The 21307-nt window shown below is 37.2% G+C and overlaps 4 protein-coding genes across 4 annotated transcripts; 1 reads left to right on the top strand and 3 right to left on the bottom strand.

Moving 5' to 3' along the window:
- Positions 1-308: 308 nt before the first annotated feature.
- On the bottom strand, positions 309-1676 carry LOC112500377 (transcription factor MYB58-like). Its single transcript, XM_025103861.1, has 3 exons — positions 1526-1676; positions 1168-1297; positions 309-1042 (listed from the first exon to the last, which is right to left on the bottom strand). Exons 1-3 carry the CDS (start codon positions 1674-1676, stop codon positions 439-441), a joined length of 885 nt encoding a protein of 294 aa, XP_024959629.1. The 3' UTR covers positions 309-438.
- A 1940-nt stretch (positions 1677-3616) lies between these two features.
- On the bottom strand, positions 3617-7273 carry LOC112500367 (phosphoglycerate kinase, chloroplastic). Its single transcript, XM_025103849.1, has 6 exons — positions 6780-7273; positions 6176-6253; positions 5073-5333; positions 4604-4921; positions 4288-4446; positions 3617-4007 (listed from the first exon to the last, which is right to left on the bottom strand). Exons 1-6 carry the CDS (start codon positions 7200-7202, stop codon positions 3798-3800), a joined length of 1449 nt encoding a protein of 482 aa, XP_024959617.1. The 5' UTR covers positions 7203-7273; the 3' UTR covers positions 3617-3797.
- Positions 7274-7583: 310 nt separating this feature from the next.
- LOC112500366 (phosphoglycerate kinase, chloroplastic-like) lies at positions 7584-10082 on the bottom strand. Its single transcript, XM_025103848.1, has 6 exons — positions 9649-10082; positions 9480-9557; positions 8860-9120; positions 8364-8681; positions 8062-8220; positions 7584-7932 (listed from the first exon to the last, which is right to left on the bottom strand). The coding sequence occupies exons 1-6, from the start codon at positions 10048-10050 to the stop codon at positions 7720-7722; spliced, it is 1431 nt and encodes a 476-aa protein (XP_024959616.1). The 5' UTR covers positions 10051-10082; the 3' UTR covers positions 7584-7719.
- Positions 10083-10828: 746 nt separating this feature from the next.
- Positions 10829-21247, top strand: LOC112499805 (ATP-dependent zinc metalloprotease FTSH 12, chloroplastic). The gene is made up of 19 exons (XM_025103074.1): positions 10829-11415; positions 11522-11706; positions 13143-13369; positions 13477-13754; positions 14184-14261; positions 14347-14589; positions 14674-14814; positions 14900-15067; positions 15472-15584; positions 15783-15999; positions 16623-16694; positions 17930-18049; positions 18132-18248; positions 18323-18499; positions 19481-19600; positions 19741-19815; positions 20391-20498; positions 20725-20805; positions 20899-21247. Exons 1-19 carry the CDS (start codon positions 10933-10935, stop codon positions 20974-20976), a joined length of 3081 nt encoding a protein of 1026 aa, XP_024958842.1. The 5' UTR covers positions 10829-10932; the 3' UTR covers positions 20977-21247.
- Positions 21248-21307: the final 60 nt, after the last annotated feature.

Genomic DNA, 21307 nt, shown 5'->3' with positions numbered 1-21307 from the left:
TATATATATATATATATATATATATATATATATATATATATATATATATATATATATATCCAAGACCAAGAGCATCGATCACATCAATCCCACTCACTCACCCACCCACTAGAATTTGAATCGACAAAGTCATAGTAGCAAATACATATGTAGCTCCCTTGACCAACACAGTAATAACTAATTAATGTCTAGGACTATATATACATAATACATGTGTTCCTATCAAACACAAAGTAGTAGGTAATTAATTGCCAAGTCTAACATGAACACTACTACTCATGTTCAAATTCATACATACATATTATATATATCCACGTACCCATAACACTAGTATACCTACATACGTATATGTTGTTCTAATACAAGGGCTGGAGAATTACGACGTCAGAGATATTTCATCGCACCACATATGTTCTGCAGGATTATACCCAATCACCGCTACCACCTAATCATCATCATCATATCATCATTATCATTATCATCCTCATCCTTATCCTTGCTCTTGCTAATTTCACCATCTTGTTGATTAGCACTAGCAGCTGTTGGAGTTGGACCCACTAATCCAAGTTCTTCCTCTAACAATCTCAACCACTTGTCGACTTCCATCTGTGGTCCATTTTCATGATCGCCACTCATCATGAATGGTTCGGAATTATGATCATGTAATTGTATGTCATCCAACATGTTCCAAAACTGATCAACCTCAAATTCTAATGGAAGCATTTCAACAATACTATGATTATTCTCAATTGCTTCATCATGATGTGGACCAGTAAAAACCATCTTATCTTGATCACCTGAGTCGTTGTTGGAAGATGTTGGCTGATGATCATCTATATCTTTGCTATTTTCATGTGCTTCTGCTTGCTGATAAGAAATTTCTTGATTTCTGATGATGGTTTGACTATTATGGTAGAAATTAGCAGGTGAGGAGGAAGGTGTAGTGATTAGCAATGATGATCTTTTCTTCAAATGTGTATTCCATACATTCTTGATCTCGTTGTCTGTTCGTCCAGGCAACTGAGATGCAATTTTCGACCACCTGCACATAATATATGGCCATTAAGTAATTATTTAAGGATCATATATATATATATATATATATATATAAAATTAGGATGCATGTGATGTGATTAGTGATTAGTGGTTAGTGAATAGTTAGTTTACTTGTTTCCATAGGTGGCATGAAGACGAATAATGGAATGCTCTTCTTGGGGAGTGAAATTGCCTCTCTTGACGTCAGGCCTTAGGTAGTTTATCCATCTTAGACGACAGCTTTTTCCACATCTTAACAAACCTTCAAAAAACCAATCCAATTCATTTGATCATATCTATATATATGCAGCAGGCTTAATTTGTGAGCATGCCAATATAGACATACATAACATAAATTAACAGATGAATGAATGGATGGATCATGTCGTCCCACACATGTGTATATATATATATATATATATATAATTAAGATGGAAAAAATGAATGAAATTATATAGCTAGAGAATTGAGAATGGAAGGAGATAGGTACCGGCTTGTTTTGGGAGAGAACGCCAGTTGGGATGTCCATGTTTCTGAATGAAAGAGATGAGCCTTACGTCCTCTGCTGGACTCCATGGCCCTTTCTTCACCTTACTCTTGTCACAGCATGGCGAACGCCCTCCTCTTCCTCCTCCTCCCATCTTAATTAGCTTCATTCATTATAGATATATACACATATGTTAAGAGTATATATATATATATAGATAGATAGATAATTCAATTGTATGCATGCTTCTCCTTTATGAGCTCCTCCATATATGAGTGTGTGTGTGTGTATAGGTTCATGTGATCACAGTCTACATCTGTGTATATATGTATGGTTAAGGATAGAATTTTCTTAGATTGGATTATGGCCAACTTGGTGGCCCCACCTTAATTTGTAACCATATTTGTTAATTTCAGTTATATATGGTTTCAGCATATGCATAATATATAAATCATGAGTTAAATTAATTTTTTATCAACTAGCTAGGTAGCTGAATTAATCATTTAATTTACAAAATAATATTATATACGTTTTATTTTCAATAGAAGAAGCTTTAATTTGGTGGTGGCCAACAATAACAAATTAAATTAAATTGAATCATGTATATAGATGTCGTCATCATTCATTTATAAAACAAGGTAGCTGGCAGTAAAAAGGATTTAAGTTTCACCATTTTAATTTACTACCAAAATTGACAATTTCATGGGTTGTAAATACTTGCACAATTAATTTCACCTATATTTTCTATGCATGTCACGAAAACTATATATATATATATATATATGTTGTTTGAGCGGATTAAATCAATTAACTAATTAAATAACATGCATGAGAATGGGAATGGGAATGAGAAAGAAAATGAGAATGAGAAGAGAGTATATATAAATATGTGATGTAGGCATGATAAAGCTAATGACTCAACGTCATAGGAATGGGTTGACTTGGAAAGCCCCTTTTTCTATATTTAAAACAGTAAAAAGATTTGAATGTTTTCAACAACAACAAAAATAATAAATAAATAAAAAAGTCTTGATATGGCCTTCATTTTTCATATATAAAAAGGTATATTATTAATTACTGTGTTGATGGATGGGTTTCAATTGATAAATTATATATAATATGGGTTAAAAGAAAAGAAAAGAAAAGTGTTAATTTAATTAAGATGCATATGTATTGGTGATTGGTGATTGGCGATGTCCAAAGTCTAGGTTAGGGGAACCAACACATTGAAAGCCTTTTTTTTTACCCTTTGGGTTGGGTTGGGTTGCAGAGGCACCTACCTTTTGACTAATTATATATTTAATTATACTAATAATTTCCATCAACTTTCAGCCACCACTTACTAACCATGGATGACTTCATTGCATCTACACTTCATTCTGCTCTCTACCAACCATTACCAATATCACATTTTCAAAATTAAAAACTATATAATATTACATAAGATGGAGATGGAGTTGGAGTTATCGTCTCTTTATTTGTAAAACAACCAACAACCTCATCCTTGTAAAACACATAATTGCTACTTGCAAATTGTCACTCATTACTTTAAGTCGGTTGAGATGTAACCCGAATAGATTACATACGAATAGATGTGAACTTTTTAATTTTATTTAAAACTACAAATATATATATATATATATATATATATCTTATAACTAATTACAAGTACTACCTATCTTTCTATCAAATCTAACTGATTAATAAAATACTTAAACCTCATGCAACATCAAATATAATGCATGACAATTGTTGATGCCATGTTACATGCCTTTTGGAAGGTAGCTTGACTTTTGATTAAACAAGTGGCAAAGCATGAACCTCATCACTTGCCCTTACTTGGCATGCTAATTTATCAACCTCACAATTACTTCACTAAAATTCTCCATATATGATTTCTTTCAATCCATCCATCATGCACCTACCTAATTTCCAACCATAACCAACTCCTGATATCTCTCTCTCTTCCATTTCCTAATTTTACCACTTCTAACTAAAACCATTATATCATCAAACCCACTCCTTACTTGCTTCTTTTTGTAATTATCCAAACACAAAAACATCAACCATCATATAACTAATGCAACCTGGAACTTGGAATGGAAAACCAATGTGTTAATTATAATCTTCCAAGGCCAATTGGACCTCAAATTTATGATGGACCATCTACAACAAACTCATCTTCATGTTTACATAACCATCAGCATGGTGAGCCAGACACCAGATATATAGATAAACAAAAATCAACTCAGAATTTTTTAACTACATATATGTCTTACACAGGAACAGCGACTGCTGCATCAAGAGCATCAACACCAGGGAGTGTTTTGCCTTCCAACAACTCCAAACTTGCACCCCCACCTGTTGAGATGTGGCTCATCGCTTCAGCTACTCCAACTTTCTCTACAGCTGCAACTGAATCTCCACCTCCAATGATTGTAGTCACCCCCTTTCCACCAAGTTCAGCTAGCTTCTTTGCAACTGCCTGCATGCAATCACATTCACATAAATCATTACATGCCAGCTTTTCTCAGAAATCAGGCTTTGGGTAATATTTCGCCCCTTCTACAGCCTTGTATATCACACACACAATTCTGTCTGGTTTCGTATGTTGTATATATTTTGAGATCGAATTCTCTAAAAATTACAAGTAATTCAACAATTATTTTGACGGGAAAGTAGCTTTTTTGGTGCTAAAACAACAATGCAGTTCAGATGAAAAAGAAAGTTTATTGGATCAGTTAGTAGCTTTACAGAGAACGCACCTCTGTTCCAACCGCAAATTTGTCAAACTCAAACACACCCATAGGTCCATTCCAAATCACAGTTTTGGTGGTCTCCAAGGCATCATTGAATGTCTTGACAGAATCTGGTCCAATATCTAATCCCATCCAACCATCAGGGATAGCAGATGCCGGGACAATCTGCATAGTCAAAAGAAAAAAATTAGTTCTTGATGTAATTTCTAACCAGATATTAGTTTTAAGATAGACAGAAAATATGCATTCATGCAATGTAATGAATTTTTTTTTCATGTTTCACAAGTCAGAAAGCTAGCATGACTAATGAAGAATAAGCAACCTTGCTGTTTGCATCAGGTGCAAACTTGTCAGCAACCACCACATCGGTTGGTAACAAGAGAGATACTCCTTTCTCTTTGGCCTTGGCAAGGAGTGTAGTAGCAAGATCAAGCTTGTCTTCCTCCACCAACGACGATCCCACTGATAGGCCTTGTGCCTTGTAAAATGTGAAGATCATTCCTCCACCCAAAAGCAATATRTCACATTTTTCTAGAAGGGACTCGATGACTCCGATCTTGGATGAGACCTTTGAACCACCCACGATGGCAGCAAATGGCCTCTTTGGGTTTGAAACTGCCCCATCAAGATAATCCAATTCCTAAAGCAAAAACAAACAGGTCAGCGTAAATTGCAGAAAACTTTGGCTTATCAAACCAAAGCACTAGTGCTCATCATAAAGTTGGTACTTGTTCTAGAACACATTAGTATGGTCATAATACTTATTAGGATATAAGGATCAGCCAACAAACCTTTTGCAAAAGGAAACCAGCAACAGATGGCCTCAAGAATTTTGTCACTCCCTCAGTCGAGGCATGGGCTCTATGTGCAGTTCCAAAAGCATCGTTTACATAAAGATCGGCTATTGATGCAAGCTTTTCTGCAAATGCAGGATCATTCTTTTCTTCCTCCTTGTAGAACCTCACATTCTCAAGAAGAAGAACACCGCCCTCTGGAAGTGAAGCCACTAACTTTTCAACCTCCGGACCAACACAGTCATCAGCCTTCACAACCTGTTTATCAATGATATGCAAGTGAAGGCACAAAATCTCCCTTTTGGCTTAACTAAATAAAATACTCCCTCCATCCCCTGTTCAATGACCTTTTTGTTTTTAGGCTTCCTCCCAACTACAACAATTCTTTTGAAAATTTTCAATTTTTCTAAATAATAATTTCTCCTAACAACCTATGCACTCTGTAATCATTTCCAACTGGACCATCCATAAACTAACTGGTAGAGGGCCATAAATGGATCAACTTTTTTGATATGTATATCCAATTTCGCAGATCTTTTGAGTTTGATCGAAATCAACTACAGAGAACCAAAGGCGCTATTGTATTGTAAACCCACACTATACCCCAAGAAAAGAAAATGCACTTGAGAGTCTCCCTTCATACAGCTCCATTATCCTCAATCAAAGCCACAAAAGGTAACTGATATGGAGAAGGAGCTGTTTTTTCTTTTCATAAATCCAACTAACCAAGGGAAATGATCTTTGACTGTTTAAATTAATGTAACTCAAATTGGGGTTTAAATATCTTATAATTTTTTTATTTGTAGCTAATCAGATGGTTGTCTCTCAATGTGTATCTTCATCAAATTACATATGATGGCTCAATTATATGTTTAATATCTATCTACGATCTAATCTATTTAGATGTTTGGTGACAACGGATTTCCAGTTCTATAAATAATATATATTAGTGATTAGGCATGATGTACATGACAACAAATGAAATGATTTTTCTAGTTTTACATTTTGAGCAACATGGTTCGTTTATTTTGGGACCTAAGAGCATTTCAATCTCTATTTCCTTTTTGTTTACCGTCCTATGGATGATTAAGGAAAAGTACCTGAACACCAATGAGGTGGGATAGTCTGGGAACAAGAGGAGCCAGACTGAACTTGGGAGTGACGCCTTTTGGTCTGCCCTGAAGGATTTCAAAAGGAAGAGATGAAAAAAATAGGCAAATCCAAAAGGAACTGCATTACTCTTCCAAGTGAGCAGAAAAAGAAAACGATAAAAGTACATGTGCTCTTGGAACCGCAACTACTTGGTTCAGAGACTTCGTTACAGCTACTAGTCTTGTTACTCTTTTCTTCAATGAATTAAAGATAACAAGCCCAAAAAGAAAGACAGAAAAGAACCATGATTTGGTGACACAATGCGTGTCTCCTGCTTTATCTTTTAAGAAGATAAATAGTCCTGACACAGTAGATGATAATAGAGGCTGTAGTACATATGGAAACACTATAAAGATTGTAATTTTAGTTCATCACAGTCAACTACAACTTGAATAAAATGATGGAGCTCAAAAGAAAACGTCGGACTTTGCTTCTTGGAAAAATTACAACTATCATCTGAGATAAAAACTTGAGGTTTAAATAGAATGCATATACTTGGGAAATTTAGGAATGGACAAATGAGAGGTAATTGAAGAAGAAAAGGCGACTTACCAAGTGACTGGAAAGGATAACTTTAGCACCATTGCTGATGAGGTGCTTGATTGTAGGAATGGCTGCTCTGATTCTTGTATCGTCTGTGATATTCTGACTGTCGTCCAAAGGCACATTCAAATCAGCCCTAACGAACACCTTCTTTCCCTTGAGTTCAGCAGGAGAGAGGTCTCCAACGCTCTTCTTAGCCATAGAGACAACGCCTGTAATTGGTTTAGCAGAGGTTTTGATGGATCGGAGCTTGGAGCCTACATGTGCAGACAGAAGGGGATCAGCGGCGGCAAAGCCGAGGGCAGGAAGCGGAGAGCGCAGAAAACGAGAAGGGAGACGAAGGATAGGGTTGTTGCGGCGGGAGGTAGTGGAATAGGAGGAAGAAGTTGTTGAGAAGAGTGAGAAAGAGGTTGGTGATGCTGCAGAAGCCATTGTTGAATCTTGAATGAGTGGCACTGATAGAGAAGAAGAAGAAGAAAACGAAGAAGAAGTAGGGATAGGGATTTTCCTATCTTCGTTTCCTTCTTTCCACTAAATTACCAAATATATATATATATATATTTTTTTGCGTTTACTTGATAGTATCGTAAAAAATCTGAGCTTTCCATTTATAGTAATTGCTGTCATTTGGTACATAAACCAAAGCGAAATTGAAAACACTTGTCTGTCTTAACTCCTATATAATGAACAATTGATGTATGTATGTATGCATATTTTGTGGGTTTCAATTGAATCAACAACCAATGAGTCATTCACATGATACATACAACCTTCACATTTATTAGTTAGTTCATGGAGACCAACACCAAATCCAAAACAGAACAATAAGATCTTCCTTATATTTAAGGTAGTAGCGTTGGAACATATATAATACAAACTCGTGTTTCGCCTCTCTACACCAATTATTGTTTACAGTAAAAAATTTGAAATCAAAATTTACAACTTTGGCTTACGCAGAAACAGCTACGACTGCTTCATCAAGAGCATCAACACCAGGAAGTGTTTTGCCTTCCAACAACTCCAAACTGGCACCCCCACCTGTCGAGATATGGCTCATCACGTCTGCCACTCCAACTTTCTCTACAGCTGCCACAGAATCTCCTCCTCCGATGATTGTAGTCACCCCCTTTCCACTAAGTTCAGCTAACTTCTTTGCAATTGCCTGCAAACATACATACATACAATTGTATCATCTTTACTACACATCAGTCTATCAAAGGAAGCCATTTCTATCTTCTCAGCCTCATCCTATGTGCTTGAGAAGTTGAATCAACAAATATATCTTACACACCTCGGTTCCAACTGCAAATTTGTCAAACTCAAACACTCCCATTGGTCCATTCCAAATCACAGTTTTTGTGGTCTCTAACGCATCATTAAATGTCTTGATAGAATCTGGTCCAATATCCAATCCCATCCAACCATCTGGGATAGCGGATGCTGGCACAATCTGCATAGTAAAAGAAGGGGTTGCTTCTTGATTTAATTTGCTAACCAAATATTCATAATTATGCAAAAAATATTGTTCCGCTCATTAGAAAAGCTAGCATAACCAAACATATTATATTTGTAACAAAAAACTAAGTAAGCAACCTTGCTGTTTGCATCAGGTGCAAACTTGTCTGCGACCACCACATCGGTTGGCAACAAGAGGGATACTCCCTTCTCTTTGGCCTTGGCGAGGAGTGTAGTAGCAAGATCAAGCTTGTCTTCCTCCACCAAYGACGATCCCACTGATAGRCCYTGTGCCTTRTAAAATGTGAAGATCATTCCTCCACCCAAAAGCAATATRTCACATTTTTCTAGAAGGGACTCGATGACTCCRATCTTGGATGAGACCTTTGAACCACCCACGATGGCAGCAAATGGCCTCTTTGGGTTTGAAACTGCCCCATCAAGATAATCCAATTCCTACATCAAATACAAACCAAGTTATTCTAGATTGCAGCAGATCTAATGGCATAATCAAGATTAAATAGCTTATCAAACTAAAGCACTAATGCTCATCATAAAATTTGCACTCCATTCTATAGACCATTAAAAATGGTCTAAATACTTATTAGGATTGAAAAAAGATCAGCTATCAAACCTTTTGCAAAAGGAAACCAGCAACAGATGGCCTCAAGAATTTTGTCACTCCCTCAGTCGAGGCATGGGCTCTATGTGCGGTTCCAAAAGCATCATTTACATAAAGATCAGCTATTGATGCAAGCTTCTCTGCAAAGGCAGGATCATTCTTCTCTTCCTCCTTGTAAAACCTCACATTCTCCAGAAGAAGAACACCACCCTCAGCAAGTGAAGCCACCAACTTTTCAACCTCTGGACCAACACAGTCATCCGCCTTCACAACCTGTTCACTAGTGATACTTCAATAAAGGCACAAAACGACTATCATGGTAAATCTAAACACGATACTTCCCTTCTCCCAAATTTAAATGAGCCGATTGAGTTTTTTTTTTTCTTCATCCTTGTACGAATATTATATCTGGGTTCTTTTTTTTCTTCTTCTTTTTCACAGTTCTTACTTATAAAGTTTGATTTAATATCAACTATGATTGCACTCTTTTCTTGATAAGAGTATTCCTGCAGTTATCAATATCAGCTGATAAAAGTTAATTTTTGTTGTTGAAATAAGTGAAAATATTGAGCCAATGGATGGAGTATTTCTAAGTTGCTGTATGCATTTGTTTGACCATGAAAAAAGGTTACCTGAATGCCAATAAGTTCGGATAGTCTGGAAACAAGAGGAGCAAGGCTGTATTTGGGAGTGACACCTTTTGGTCGGCCCTGAGAAATTTCAGAAGAAGGAAGGAAATTGAATAAAATTGATAGAGAGAGAGAGAGAGAGAATTGAGGAAGAAAAAGGGCAGTTAGTTACCAGATGACTGGAAAGGATGACTTTAGCACCATTAGTGATGAGGTACTTGATGGTAGGGATGGCTGCTCTGATTCTTGTATCGTCAGTGATATTCTGATTGTCGTCCAAAGGTACATTCAAATCAGCTCTAACGAACACCTTCTTTCCCTTGAGTTGGGCAGGAGAGAGATCTCCGACGCTCTTCTTGGCCATGGAGACAATGGGTGTGATGGGTTTGGCAGGGGTTTTGATGGATCGGAGCTTGGAGGCGACGTGGGAAGAGAGAAGGGGATCAGCGGCGGTAAAGGCGAGGGAAGGGAGTGGAGAGCGGAGGAAGGGAGAACGGAGGGTACGGGAAGTGGTGGAGGAGGGAGTTGTAGGGAGGAGGGAGAAAGAAGCGGATGATGCAGCAGAAGAAGCCATTGGAGTGCAAGTGCAAGTGCAAATGCAGTGGATGAATGGTTGGTTGATTAAAATAAGCAAGGACAGATATTTCCTTATCGTTGAGGAGAGGTTGATGTTGGTTCGATGCTTTTGATCCTTTCCTTTCCTTTCTCCCTCAAATTACAAATTTTATCCCTCCATCTTCATAATTGAATTTGAATGCTCATCTTCTTTTTCTATTTATTTCACCTTTTTCTTATAAAATACTAACCCATATTTACTGATATAAGTTTTTCACTTCTGAATCAGATATAGATTCTAGGTTTTTTTCTTTTCTTTTTATTGATTTAACAACTTGTGTGTATCAAGACTTTTCTTTTCTTAACAAAAAAGATAAAATACCTCTCACTTAATCAAATCCTAAATTGTAAAAACCTATATCAAAGCAATTTCATTATGGTGGTACTGAAATGCAGATTCGAGAGGAGAAGCATGCTTTGATATAAGGGACCACCTCTTTTGAGGAGAGTCTCCCCCATTCCCTACTATGCCGTGTTTATTAGATGGTAAATTTGGAGTGGTGTATGGGGTTAAGTCTTGAGTATCTGTATCGTATGTTTGAATATGGGTTGGAAGAAAATAATAAATAGCATTGCATTACCCTATTATAAAATTGCAACCATGGTAAAATTGCAAATTAACCAATTCCAAGACCATAAAACCCAGCGACCCATAAGACCAGGTTACACAAACCTAAAAATGCATACTCCCACTTTATCCACAGCTGACAGGCCTGTTGTTATTTACCCTTTTGGCACTACAAAGATAAACCTCTAAAACCCCTTACCCTCCTCCCTCGCACACACCGTCGCAGGAGGGACGGTCTTCAGCCCAGAGGCTGCGGAACTCCCCCACCTGCCTATGCCTATGCCTATGGCTATTGCTATGGCTATCAACTTACAGCAGGTTTCTTGTTCGTTTTCCGTAGAAAATAAAGGAGACCAAAAAATGGATCTTAAAATACGGTGCAGCCCAAACAAATTCTACTTCTCTCCTTGTGTAAGAAGAGGAGTAATACCACTGAATCAAACCCACCCAAATCTTTTTTTCTTACCACTTCCTCGTTACAATGGCATCAAAAGAAGGAAGTCCAGCTTTCGTGTTTCTGCTTCCGTTAATCCAGATGGATCAGAAGACGGCTCGGCTTGGACCAGATTCTCGCGCTCAGTTCGCCGCACTTCGGATGTTTTATTAGAGAATTTTGGGGATTCATTGAAGAAAGAAACCGGGGTTGATTTGCAAGATGCCAATGCCAAGCTTTCTGAGGTTGTGGGTGGGATTCAAGACTCCGTCTTGAAAGCCCGAACTCAGTTCTGGACTTGGAACGAGTGGCAACGTTGGAAGGTAATCCTTACCTAAATTATTCTTCTTAGTCGAGTTAATTGCTTCTACTTGGTGTTCCAGTTGCCAAGATTTGGGAAACATGCTAACTTTCTTGTTATTGTTACAGGATGTCAATAATTGGGAACCCACAAGAATAGGTGCGTTGGCAATCTACCTATTGGTGATGGTCATTTCATGCAGAAGAATATATATGGCTGTTCGAGCTCCTTTTCTTGATCGTCAAATAAAACAAGTATCCGAAGCCTATATGGAGGCTCTGATTCCTGAACCATCTCCAACTAATATCAGGAAGTATATACCTTCCTGGTTGTTCTTTTATTTCCTTATATTATAACACAAGTGCATCAACGTCTTCCTTAGAGCTGTTATCTATTTATTATCTCTGCCATGCCTTTTTTTTTTTTTTTTAAGTTCGTCAATCAAGAGGTTACACATGACAAGTCGTTGTCAGGCTATCAGGGCTGAGTTTAGGGTATATGCATTTTGTTTCTTGTTTAGGAAAAGTATACAAGGATATGGTATCAAGCCTCTTACAACAAACATCTACAGCAGAGCCACAAAGACTGGATCATAGAAGGAGGGGTTCATGGAACACCAATGTTTTTAATGAACCAAACAATGAACCCAAATCCACTCATGAGCAGGATAGCTTACAGCCACCTTTTCAACCCTATTATGTTGCCTCTTGCTCTTCCAAAATTCTAAGGTTCTTCCAATCAACATTTTATGCCCATGATGGGCCTCTTTCCATATGGACTCTTGGTATGACTACCCTACACTTCTTAGACCGCAAGAAAATGGACAATATTTTTTCTTAGGAACACATACAGACATACATGCCTCACACTACAAGAGGAAGGGGAGTATAATCTGTTGTACCCTACCTTGTTGCTATGCTATGTAAATTTGACCCTTCCTAGGAGCACCCACTGCAATTTTGTAAGCATCCCGTTGGTTAGTACATGTGGGATACACAACCGACCTACTACCCTTGTTGAGAAGGCAATATTTTGCATTGACATGGGGTGCTGACTGAGATATACTCGAATATAAGTCACATTAATACAAATGAAGTTTCTTAGTTAGGGTAATGACAGGTAAGTGGCTACAATGCTAGTGCTTTGGTAGTTAAAAGTTGATCATATAAACTTTTGTGCTTGAATGCAACCTGTCAGAATAGGCTTCATGACAAATATAGTAGTTTCTGTCTGAAGTACAAACAGAGGAGATATCTAACATGATATTGTAACATAATCAAACATTGTTGTATGTGAAGCAAATGAATTTGTTTCATCTGCACTGCTCTTGGATGAGCCTCCTTTTCCTCCATCATGAGTATTATGTTCTCTATTGTCTTACGAATTTTTGTCTCATGTTGGATGGCTTTCCATTAATGTTCTTCAAATTAACCCCGTGATAATCACACCAAATCCCTTTTTATGATGTGAACTCATTGCTTATCGTATCTTTTCTCTCTCTTAGAAGTACCATGTTGTGGAGATGGAGTTAGGTAGAGAATTGTGCATATGTAGGAAAGAGGGGAGGGGGAGGCTTGCTTTATGGTGGCGGGGAAAGTGAAAAGTGGAGCATAATCAGGAAGTAATTCAGCAAGTACATTTTTAGTAAATAAATGAACTCTTTTATTGTGAGGGAGTACTTATTTCATTTGAGCTTGGTAATGGAACTTAAACGTGTGCGCTTAACTTCATTTGTGCTGCTTCTTAAAGGTATAAAAAAGGTTTATGGAGGAAGTCAATTCCCAAAGGCCTTAAAATGAAGAAATTCATTGAAGGACCCGATGGAACACTTATCCATGACAGTTCTTATGTTGGAGAAGATGCATGGGAGGAGGATGCTACAGCTTCCAAGGACAAAGTTAAGGAAATCATCAACCATGATGTGAGTCTGAACACAGAAGACAAAAGAGATCTTGAAAAAGAGCTAGGGCTTTCAGGTTAGTTTGTGGTTACTTTTGCTGTTAGGTTGCTGCCTCTATTGGTACAATTGTCTTTTATTGAGCAGCTAAGATGCCTGATTGACGCTTTATCTTTTATGTGGCAGATGTTAATCAAGAAAGTAGAGGAACATGGCAAGAAAGGCTGCAAATTTGGAAAGAGATTCTTAGGAAGGAGCAATTGGCTGAACAATTAGATTCATCCCGTTCTAGGTACACAATTGAATTTGACATGGAAGAGGTTGAGAAGAGCTTTCGTGAAGATGCGAGGGTGAAGGCGGAAGGCACAGAAGGGGCCAGAGCACTTTGGATATCCAAAAGATGGTGGCGTTACCGACCTAAACTGCCTTATACCTATTTTCTTGAAAAGCTTGATTGCTCCGAGGTCAACTATCTGATTTCATCCAGTTCTTTGTCTAGTTAGACCTCACAGTTCTCTGGGACTTGTTGCAATAGTGATATATTATTTATACCTCATCATTCCAGTGCTGCACTGATACTCTTATGTTGCAATATCTGTAATGGGTCTGTAGAGACACATGTACATGTTTTTCCTCTACAAGCTTAAGGTATTGCAACATCACATAAGCTGGTGCCATTGCCAATACTATCAACAGGAAACAGAGGAAATCATAACCTGAAAATATTTTTTTCGACAAAATAATTGTTTTGTACGCACTAGCATAAAAATGGATGTCAGTTGATTTGAACAATCCTGGTTTGCGTATTGTTTTCAGAAGTATGACTACATTGTCTTGTATTTAAGATTCCCTCTATGAATACTTCTTTTTTGATACTATGGAGCTTTGTGCAGGTTGCTGCTGTTGTTTTTACTGAGGATTTGAAAAGATTGTATGTAACAATGAAGGAAGGGTTCCCTCTAGAATATGTTGTGAGTGTAATATTAAACATTGTCTTTGCTGTAAAGGAATTGCTTTTCTCCTTCAATCCTGAATAATGTAATTTGTTTTTTGTAGGTTGATATGCCACTTGATCCATATCTGTTTGAGAAAATCACAAATTCTGGAGCTGAAGTTGATCTACTCCAGAAGCGGCAAAGCCATTACTTGTTAAAACTTGTAGTTGCATTACTCCCTGGCATTTTGGTTTTGTGGTTTTTACGGGAATCTCTAATGCTTTTACGCATTACTTCTAGGCGCTTCCTCTATAAGAAGTATAATCAACTTTTTGATATGGCTTATGCTGAAAATTTTATCATGGTAAAGTTTTGGTCTTCATATGAACTGCTTTCCTATCTGTTTGCTTTGTTACTAATCTTTTTATCTCAATAATCTGACCCCCAGCCAGTTAGAGAAGTTGATGAAACAAAAACGATGTATAAGGATGTAGTGCTGGGAGGAGACGTCTGGGATCTCTTGGATGAGCTAATGATTTACATGCGTAATCCTATGCAATATTATGAAAAAGAAGTGAAGTTTGTTAGGGTAATTTGATGACTTTATTTGGGCAAACATATGAAAACCTAAATGTACGTGTGCAATATGAGCTTTTTGGTTACATGTCCTACAGGGAGTACTTCTATCAGGACCTCCAGGGACAGGCAAAACACTATTTGCACGGACACTAGCAAAGGAAAGTGGGATGCCATTTGTTTTTGCGTCTGGTGCAGAGTTCACAGATAGTGAAAAAAGTGGTGCTGCACGAATAAATCAAATGTTTTCAGTTGCAAGGCGAAATGTAAATCCTACTTTCCTTTACCATGCATTATAAGTTCTATAACATCAAATGAAGCTTTAGGTCCTGTTGGCTGTGTGCCTTTTCCTTTTCTTTTGGTTATGATTTGTCTATGTGGTTGGGTGGGGAGTGAAGAGAGGTTGCCATTCTACCTTTGTAAGGAGTTCATGTAACAACGTTGCTCAGTGCTAATACACTAACAGATGAGAAAGTCCAACTTCACATAGCCTCTCAATATGAGATACCTCTACCATTTCTATTCTCAACTTCACATGGAAAAGTTAAGCGTCCATTTATTTAGCCCATACCCTCCATTATTCTTCTTGCATATAGAATTTTATCATCAAATGTAAATTTTTATTTGCAATTTCTCTATGATTAGGCTAACATAGGTGTTTATTGGGCAGGCTCCTGCTTTTGTGTTTGTAGATGAGATTGATGCTATTGCTGGAAGACATGCAAGAAAGGATCCACGAAGGAGATCAACATTTGATGCACTGATCACTCAGCTTGATGGAGAGTTAGGATCTGAAATTTCCCCACATCTTTGACTGTTGCTTGTATATTTTACTGTTCGAATATAAGCAGATTAGCTTCATATCTATGCTGTGGGAGATTATTCTATATCAATATTTCACCTTTCTCTCATAATCATTTTGCATTTTTGTCAAGGATTTGTTTGGAGAGTTTCTGATATATAAATTTCTATCAATTTCAGAAAAGAGAAAACTGGCGTGGATCGGTTTTCACTAAGACAGTCTGTTATATTCATCTGTGCTACAAATAGGCCAGATGAGTTGGACCTAGAATTTGTGCAAGCTGGACGTATTGATCGCCGATTGTACGTTGGTTTACCTGATGCAAAGCAAAGGGTGCAAATTTTTGGCGTGCACAGTACTGGGAAGCAGCTTTCTGAAGACGTTGAGTTTGAAAAGGCAATATTTGGATATTTCATGTTACTAGTTTTCTGAATATTAGAAGGCTTCAGTTTTTCCATTTTATTTGTCAGTTTAAGTTTATGGCGTCATTGCATATTTAGGACATTTAAATTAGGGAAGCTTAAACACCTTATTCACTTGATAAATCCCTTGAGATAACAAGGCTCTCACAATGCGATTCAATAACATCTCCTTTAGTCCTCATCCAGGATGTACCTTTTAGAACCATATGTTACATGGTATCTCAGCCATGACTTTATATATGAACACTTGCACCACAAATGAGAAATTGGGCGCCTACTATTCTTCATCTAAGAACACCCCAATCTTGTTGGATACCTCCTCAAGACCTACTATGCAGTGATTGAGCACTTTGTTTATCATAGTGTAGTTGAGCAGGATCAGTGAGTGATCTTTTTGGTTAGAATCCATTGAGTGTTAAGCTTAATCTCTTAATTATAATAGATGTTACAGTTACATGTAGGGATATGTGGATAAAATTTAAATAATGATTTTACGTGGTCCTAATTGTTGAGACTTCATCTAGTTGGATAGTTCAACAATGACAGTTATGTTTTCTCTCGTCTATGCTTTACTGTTCAAATTTTTTTCTTTTACAGCTGGTATTTCGCACTGTTGGGTATTCTGGGGCAGATATAAGAAATCTTGTCAATGAAGCTGGAATAATGGCCGTAAGTATTCTTTCATGTTATAAAAGATATTCCTTCAAGTTATTGTCTTGTGTCCTCAGTTTTTATTATCATCAGTTTACATTAGTGATTTTTGTTAGAAGAATATGCAACTACGATATCAAAAAGAATTTTATTAAGCAATTAAACCCAATAAAAATACTACAGGTAAGGTCTCTTTATTAATCTATTGAGTCCTGAGCACAAATCTATTTGACATATATTAATGTATGAATAATGAAATAACTTGTGTCTTCTATTCATTTGACTTTTGACTTGAATACACACACACACACGCACACAAATGCTATGATGAAATGAGGGCAAATGTGAATCACTTGAATTGAATAAACTGTGAGGTACAACCTACTTATACAGAGACCTAACCACTGTAACAAAACTTAAATACAAAATACCAGAATTACCCTCAACTACAACCGTAATAAATGCACTCCCATGCCCTCACATTCTTAGAATCTTCGGATCCCAATATTCACATATCACGAACTTGTATCCTTCTTGCAACACAGTCTATTATTCTGTAATATCGATCCTAGATAACAAGATATCCTTTTGTTACTGCTTCATGGCATGCTTGTTACGTCATATTATGATTCCCTGTCAAAATGCCAAAGTTGCATTCAACTACTATGTTTTGTTTTCATGGTGTTTGTAGACCAACAACTTTAGATTGACACACTACGTAAAAATCATCAAGCAACACAATGTTATTAATAGAAAAATATGTACCACAATGTTATTAATAGAAAAATATGTACCACAATGTATCATATTGTATGTCCTTTTCTAACTTCATGCATAACTGAAGCTAAAAGATAAGGACTCAAGTTGGCTCTCAGTGCAACCCTTATTATATAGCCAATAGGGAAAAAAATTATTTAGCCTTCACATAATTTCATGCTTACTGAGACAGCATACTTATATTTAGGCCCAGCAGGCAAACTAAGATCCTTGGGTCACTAGCTGTTATGAATTAACCACAACCTGGAATGTAGCCAATTCAATACTATTAGCGAATTTTGATGTCTGATACATAGGATTCTTTTTCTTATAGCATGAGGGGATCCTCATACTTGGCTTAAAGATCCTACCGTTTCAAAAATTACCTGATGGTCTGAGATTAGTATCTGGAACGTTGCATTTTAACTCATTATTGTTCAGTGAAGTTCTCATATTGTGCAAGAACATTAGTGGTTTTAGATGAGTCATATCTGCAGGTGAGAAAAGGACATACAAAAATCTACCAGCAAGATATTGTTGATGTATTAGATAAGCAGCTCCTTGAGGGAATGGGTGTGCTCCTGACAGAGGAAGAGCAACAGAAATGTGAAGAACGAGTATGGATTTTCTTCTTGACCTTTGAAGATCTTACATCTTTGTAATGGCAATTTAGCACTAGTTATGTCTTAAATGTAACAGGTATCTATGGAAAAGAAGAGGCTGTTGGCAGTGCATGAAGCTGGTCATATTTTATTGGCACATTTATTTCCAAGATTTGATTGGCATGCATTTTCTCAGATGTTACCTGGTGGTAAGGTATGATATCAGAATCTTTTCAGTGTTTATCAACTTTGAATTAGCCTCTTCCACTATCTAACCCACTTTGGCAGGAAACTGCAATATCAGTTTTTTACCCTAGAGAAGAAATGGTAGACCAAACTTACACAACATTTGGCTACATGATGATGCAAATGGTGGTAGCTCATGGTGGGCGGTGTGCTGAACGTGTTGTTTTTGGGAATGATGTAACTGATGGTGGAATGGATGATCTAGAAAAGATCACAAAGGTGGTGTATATTTTTCACTTGACTTTGTGATTACTTCATTAGTATTTGCCTGCTAAACATCCCTCATTCAAAATTGTTGAATACTGTGAAGAATCTTGAGGTTACCCCGGTGTCGCAAGAATAAACATAAATACATAGTGGAATAATGGGCTGATGGGTCTAGTCGTCTAGATCAATAGCCCAACCCAACCTAATTCTGTCCTAGATGCTTCTCAAGTTGCAGCATAGATTTGGATCATGCCCAACTTAACCTAGCCAAGTAGATACGATCGTCATTACAGAAAACTGCAGAGTCAAATGCAGCAACTGGTGGATCTTGGCGTTTGGCACTAAATAAGTATTAAAGGCTGTGGTGACACAGGTATGTTGTTAGAGCAATAGGCATGCTCATTGGTGTTAGATAAAAAGGCTCGAAATTAGTGTCTGGTTCAAGGGAGAGCACTCGCAGGGTTGATGTGGAGTACTCTCTTGTAAGAGCACTTGTTAGGAAATGTGCACAAGCAAGTTGTTCCATGGCGGTTGGCAAACATAAATGGAAAGGATTGATGCTTAATATAGAATGGTGGTTACAACATCCATCAAGATATGTTTTCAGGTAACAAATGGGTTAGAGTTGCATTTTGAGCTTTCCTGGGGTAATTGGATTGCAGGTGATGGTGTGCCTGCTCCTGTTCTCTCCTAACAGATTAGAATTTGGATTATGTTTCTTTGCACTCAATTATTGGGATCAGAATCCTGTATGCAAAGGTGCCAGTTTGAAACTCTGGCAATGGCAACTCTTTAGGGAAGAGATTTAAGTTGAAACTCTGGCAATTGAAACTCTTTAGGCTGTTGAGCAATATGAAAATTTTGATTTTTTTTGAACTGCATAACTGATTTGAGTTGCATTTATTTGTTTAAAAGATAAAAATTTCTTGAATTCTGGAAATGCATCCTACTTCAAATGGTTTTGTATCCACTAAACATGTGTCGACTCCTCAGATTGCTCGAGAAATGGTGATAAGCCCTAGAAATTCTAGGTTGGGGTTTGCTACTTTGACAAATAGAGTCGGATTGGCTAACAGAGCAGATAGCACTGACGGAGAACTGATAAAGTATAGGGTATGATCTTCATTGTTATCTTTGCATATCATATCTTCAAATTATCCCCTGCCTTGATTCTTCTCACATACTTCATCAGTGCAAACTGTTGTTTAATGGTCTATTCTAATTAAATCATCTTCCTTGCTATCTTGATTCAGTGGGATGATCCTAATGTAGTTCCTGCTGATATGACAGTTGAAGTTTCAGAGCTCTTCACTCGAGAATTGACAAGAGTAACTATAGTTTCCCCCTTTTTATTTAATGCAATATATCAATCATTACTATACTTTTGTTACCCAATATTGGCGAAAGAGGTTTGAAACATTGTTTTCAGTGCAAGAATTGTGTGTGGTGTAGGCTGTAGGTAATTTTTTTTGAATTTGCATTAGGCAATCTTAATATTTCTTGTTACTCTCACTATATGTTAACAACATATATTTTGTTTGCCTAAATAAAGCCCAAGTTGCCTGACCTATATCGAGGTTTACTTTAGTGCATGCCTGCTTTTCCGCAACTCCAATTTTATTACTTTAGTGAATGCCTTTATACGACCAAGTAAGGTGAGATCGGTTACAAATATCCTACACCTTTGCCATGCCATCCTCTATCCTTCTTAGAATTAAGTGCGTCATACCTCTTATGTTTAATTTGTAAACTTTAGCTCCTTCCCCACCCTCCACCCCAATAAAAGAGAAAAAAGGAGAAGAAAAAACTACCTAAATTGGACTGCAAGTCTTGGGAATCATGAAGAAAGTACAGAGTATTAGTTCATTTTTTATTTGATAAAGTTGCTTAATGTTGGCGCCAGTATATTGAAGAGACGGAAGAACTTGCAATGAAGGGATTGAGGGCCAATAAGCACATACTGGATTTGATTTCAACAGAGTTACTGGAGAAGTCGAGGATTACTGGGCTGGTAAGTTTTGCATCATTCCTTATCCTGGGACATCAAGTACGTGAAAATGTACATGACAAACATTGTAAACTTTTTACTGCATGCCATCCTGGCTATGCTAAAACTGAAATGGGAATGTTATTTGCTTTAGTACCTGTATCTAACAGATTCACTTTGTATCTGTATTATGAATTTCCTTTAGAATTGAGTTTTATAGAGATTGGATGTTGTTGAATGATCTGTTCAGGAAGTTAAAGAGAAAATAGGAAAATTGTCGCCAGAGATGTTTGAAGATTTTGTTAAGCCTTACCAAATTAATGCAGAAGAGGTATGAAATGTGTTCTTATTGATGTTATTTGGATGGCATTTGGTGATGGTGATGGTGATAGTGATGATGATGATAATGGGTTTGATTTTCCAGGAAGGACCACTGCCACACAATGACCGCTTGAGATACCAACCACTCGATGTTTACCCAGCACCTCTTCACAGATGTTGAATAAAACCCAGTTTTCTTTCAGCAACCATAGTGCAGGCAGGGATGAAATACCCCCACTAGTCTTTTTTCTTCTTTCTCTGCCTTGATCATGTATTGATTGTACATTAGATTGCATTATATATAATATATATAAGCAGCAGAAGCCTCGATCAATGTAAGATGCTTCTTTTACATCCATGTCAAATGCCGTCGAGTCCAAGTATACATGATTGTACCAACGTCAAGATTTCATTCTCATTTTATATAACAAAAATGTTGCATTTGCAGGTATAACATACCATATCATAGAAAAGATTGGATTAGTGAGAAGCATTCACATTCAATATATAGG

This window comes from Cynara cardunculus, assembly GCF_001531365.2.
Source record: "Cynara cardunculus var. scolymus isolate 2C chromosome LG 17, CcrdV1, whole genome shotgun sequence".
Classification (NCBI taxonomy): domain Eukaryota; kingdom Viridiplantae; phylum Streptophyta; class Magnoliopsida; order Asterales; family Asteraceae; genus Cynara; species Cynara cardunculus.
The sequence above is the reverse complement of the archived record's forward strand: the minus strand, read 5'-3'. Positions and strand labels throughout refer to the sequence as shown.

Excerpts from the sequence above, each read along its gene's own strand:
- LOC112500377 (XM_025103861.1), bottom strand. The coding sequence starts at position 1,676 with ATGGGAGGAGGAGGAAGAGGAGGGCGTTCGCCATGCTGTGACAAGAGT. Across the intron at positions 1,298-1,525 it reads TTCTCTCCCAAAACAAGCCG|GTTTGTTAAGATGTGGAAAA; the intron begins GTACCTATCTCC and ends GGTTTTTTGAAG. Across the intron at positions 1,043-1,167 it reads CATGCCACCTATGGAAACAA|GTGGTCGAAAATTGCATCTC; the intron begins GTAAACTAACTA and ends TATTATGTGCAG.
- LOC112499805 (XM_025103074.1), top strand. The coding sequence starts at position 10,933 with ATGCCTATGCCTATGGCTATTGCTATGGCTATCAACTTACAGCAGGTT. Across the intron at positions 11,416-11,521 it reads ACGAGTGGCAACGTTGGAAG|GATGTCAATAATTGGGAACC; the intron begins GTAATCCTTACC and ends TTATTGTTACAG. Across the intron at positions 18,500-19,480 it reads ATCTAGAAAAGATCACAAAG|ATTGCTCGAGAAATGGTGAT; the intron begins GTGGTGTATATT and ends TCGACTCCTCAG.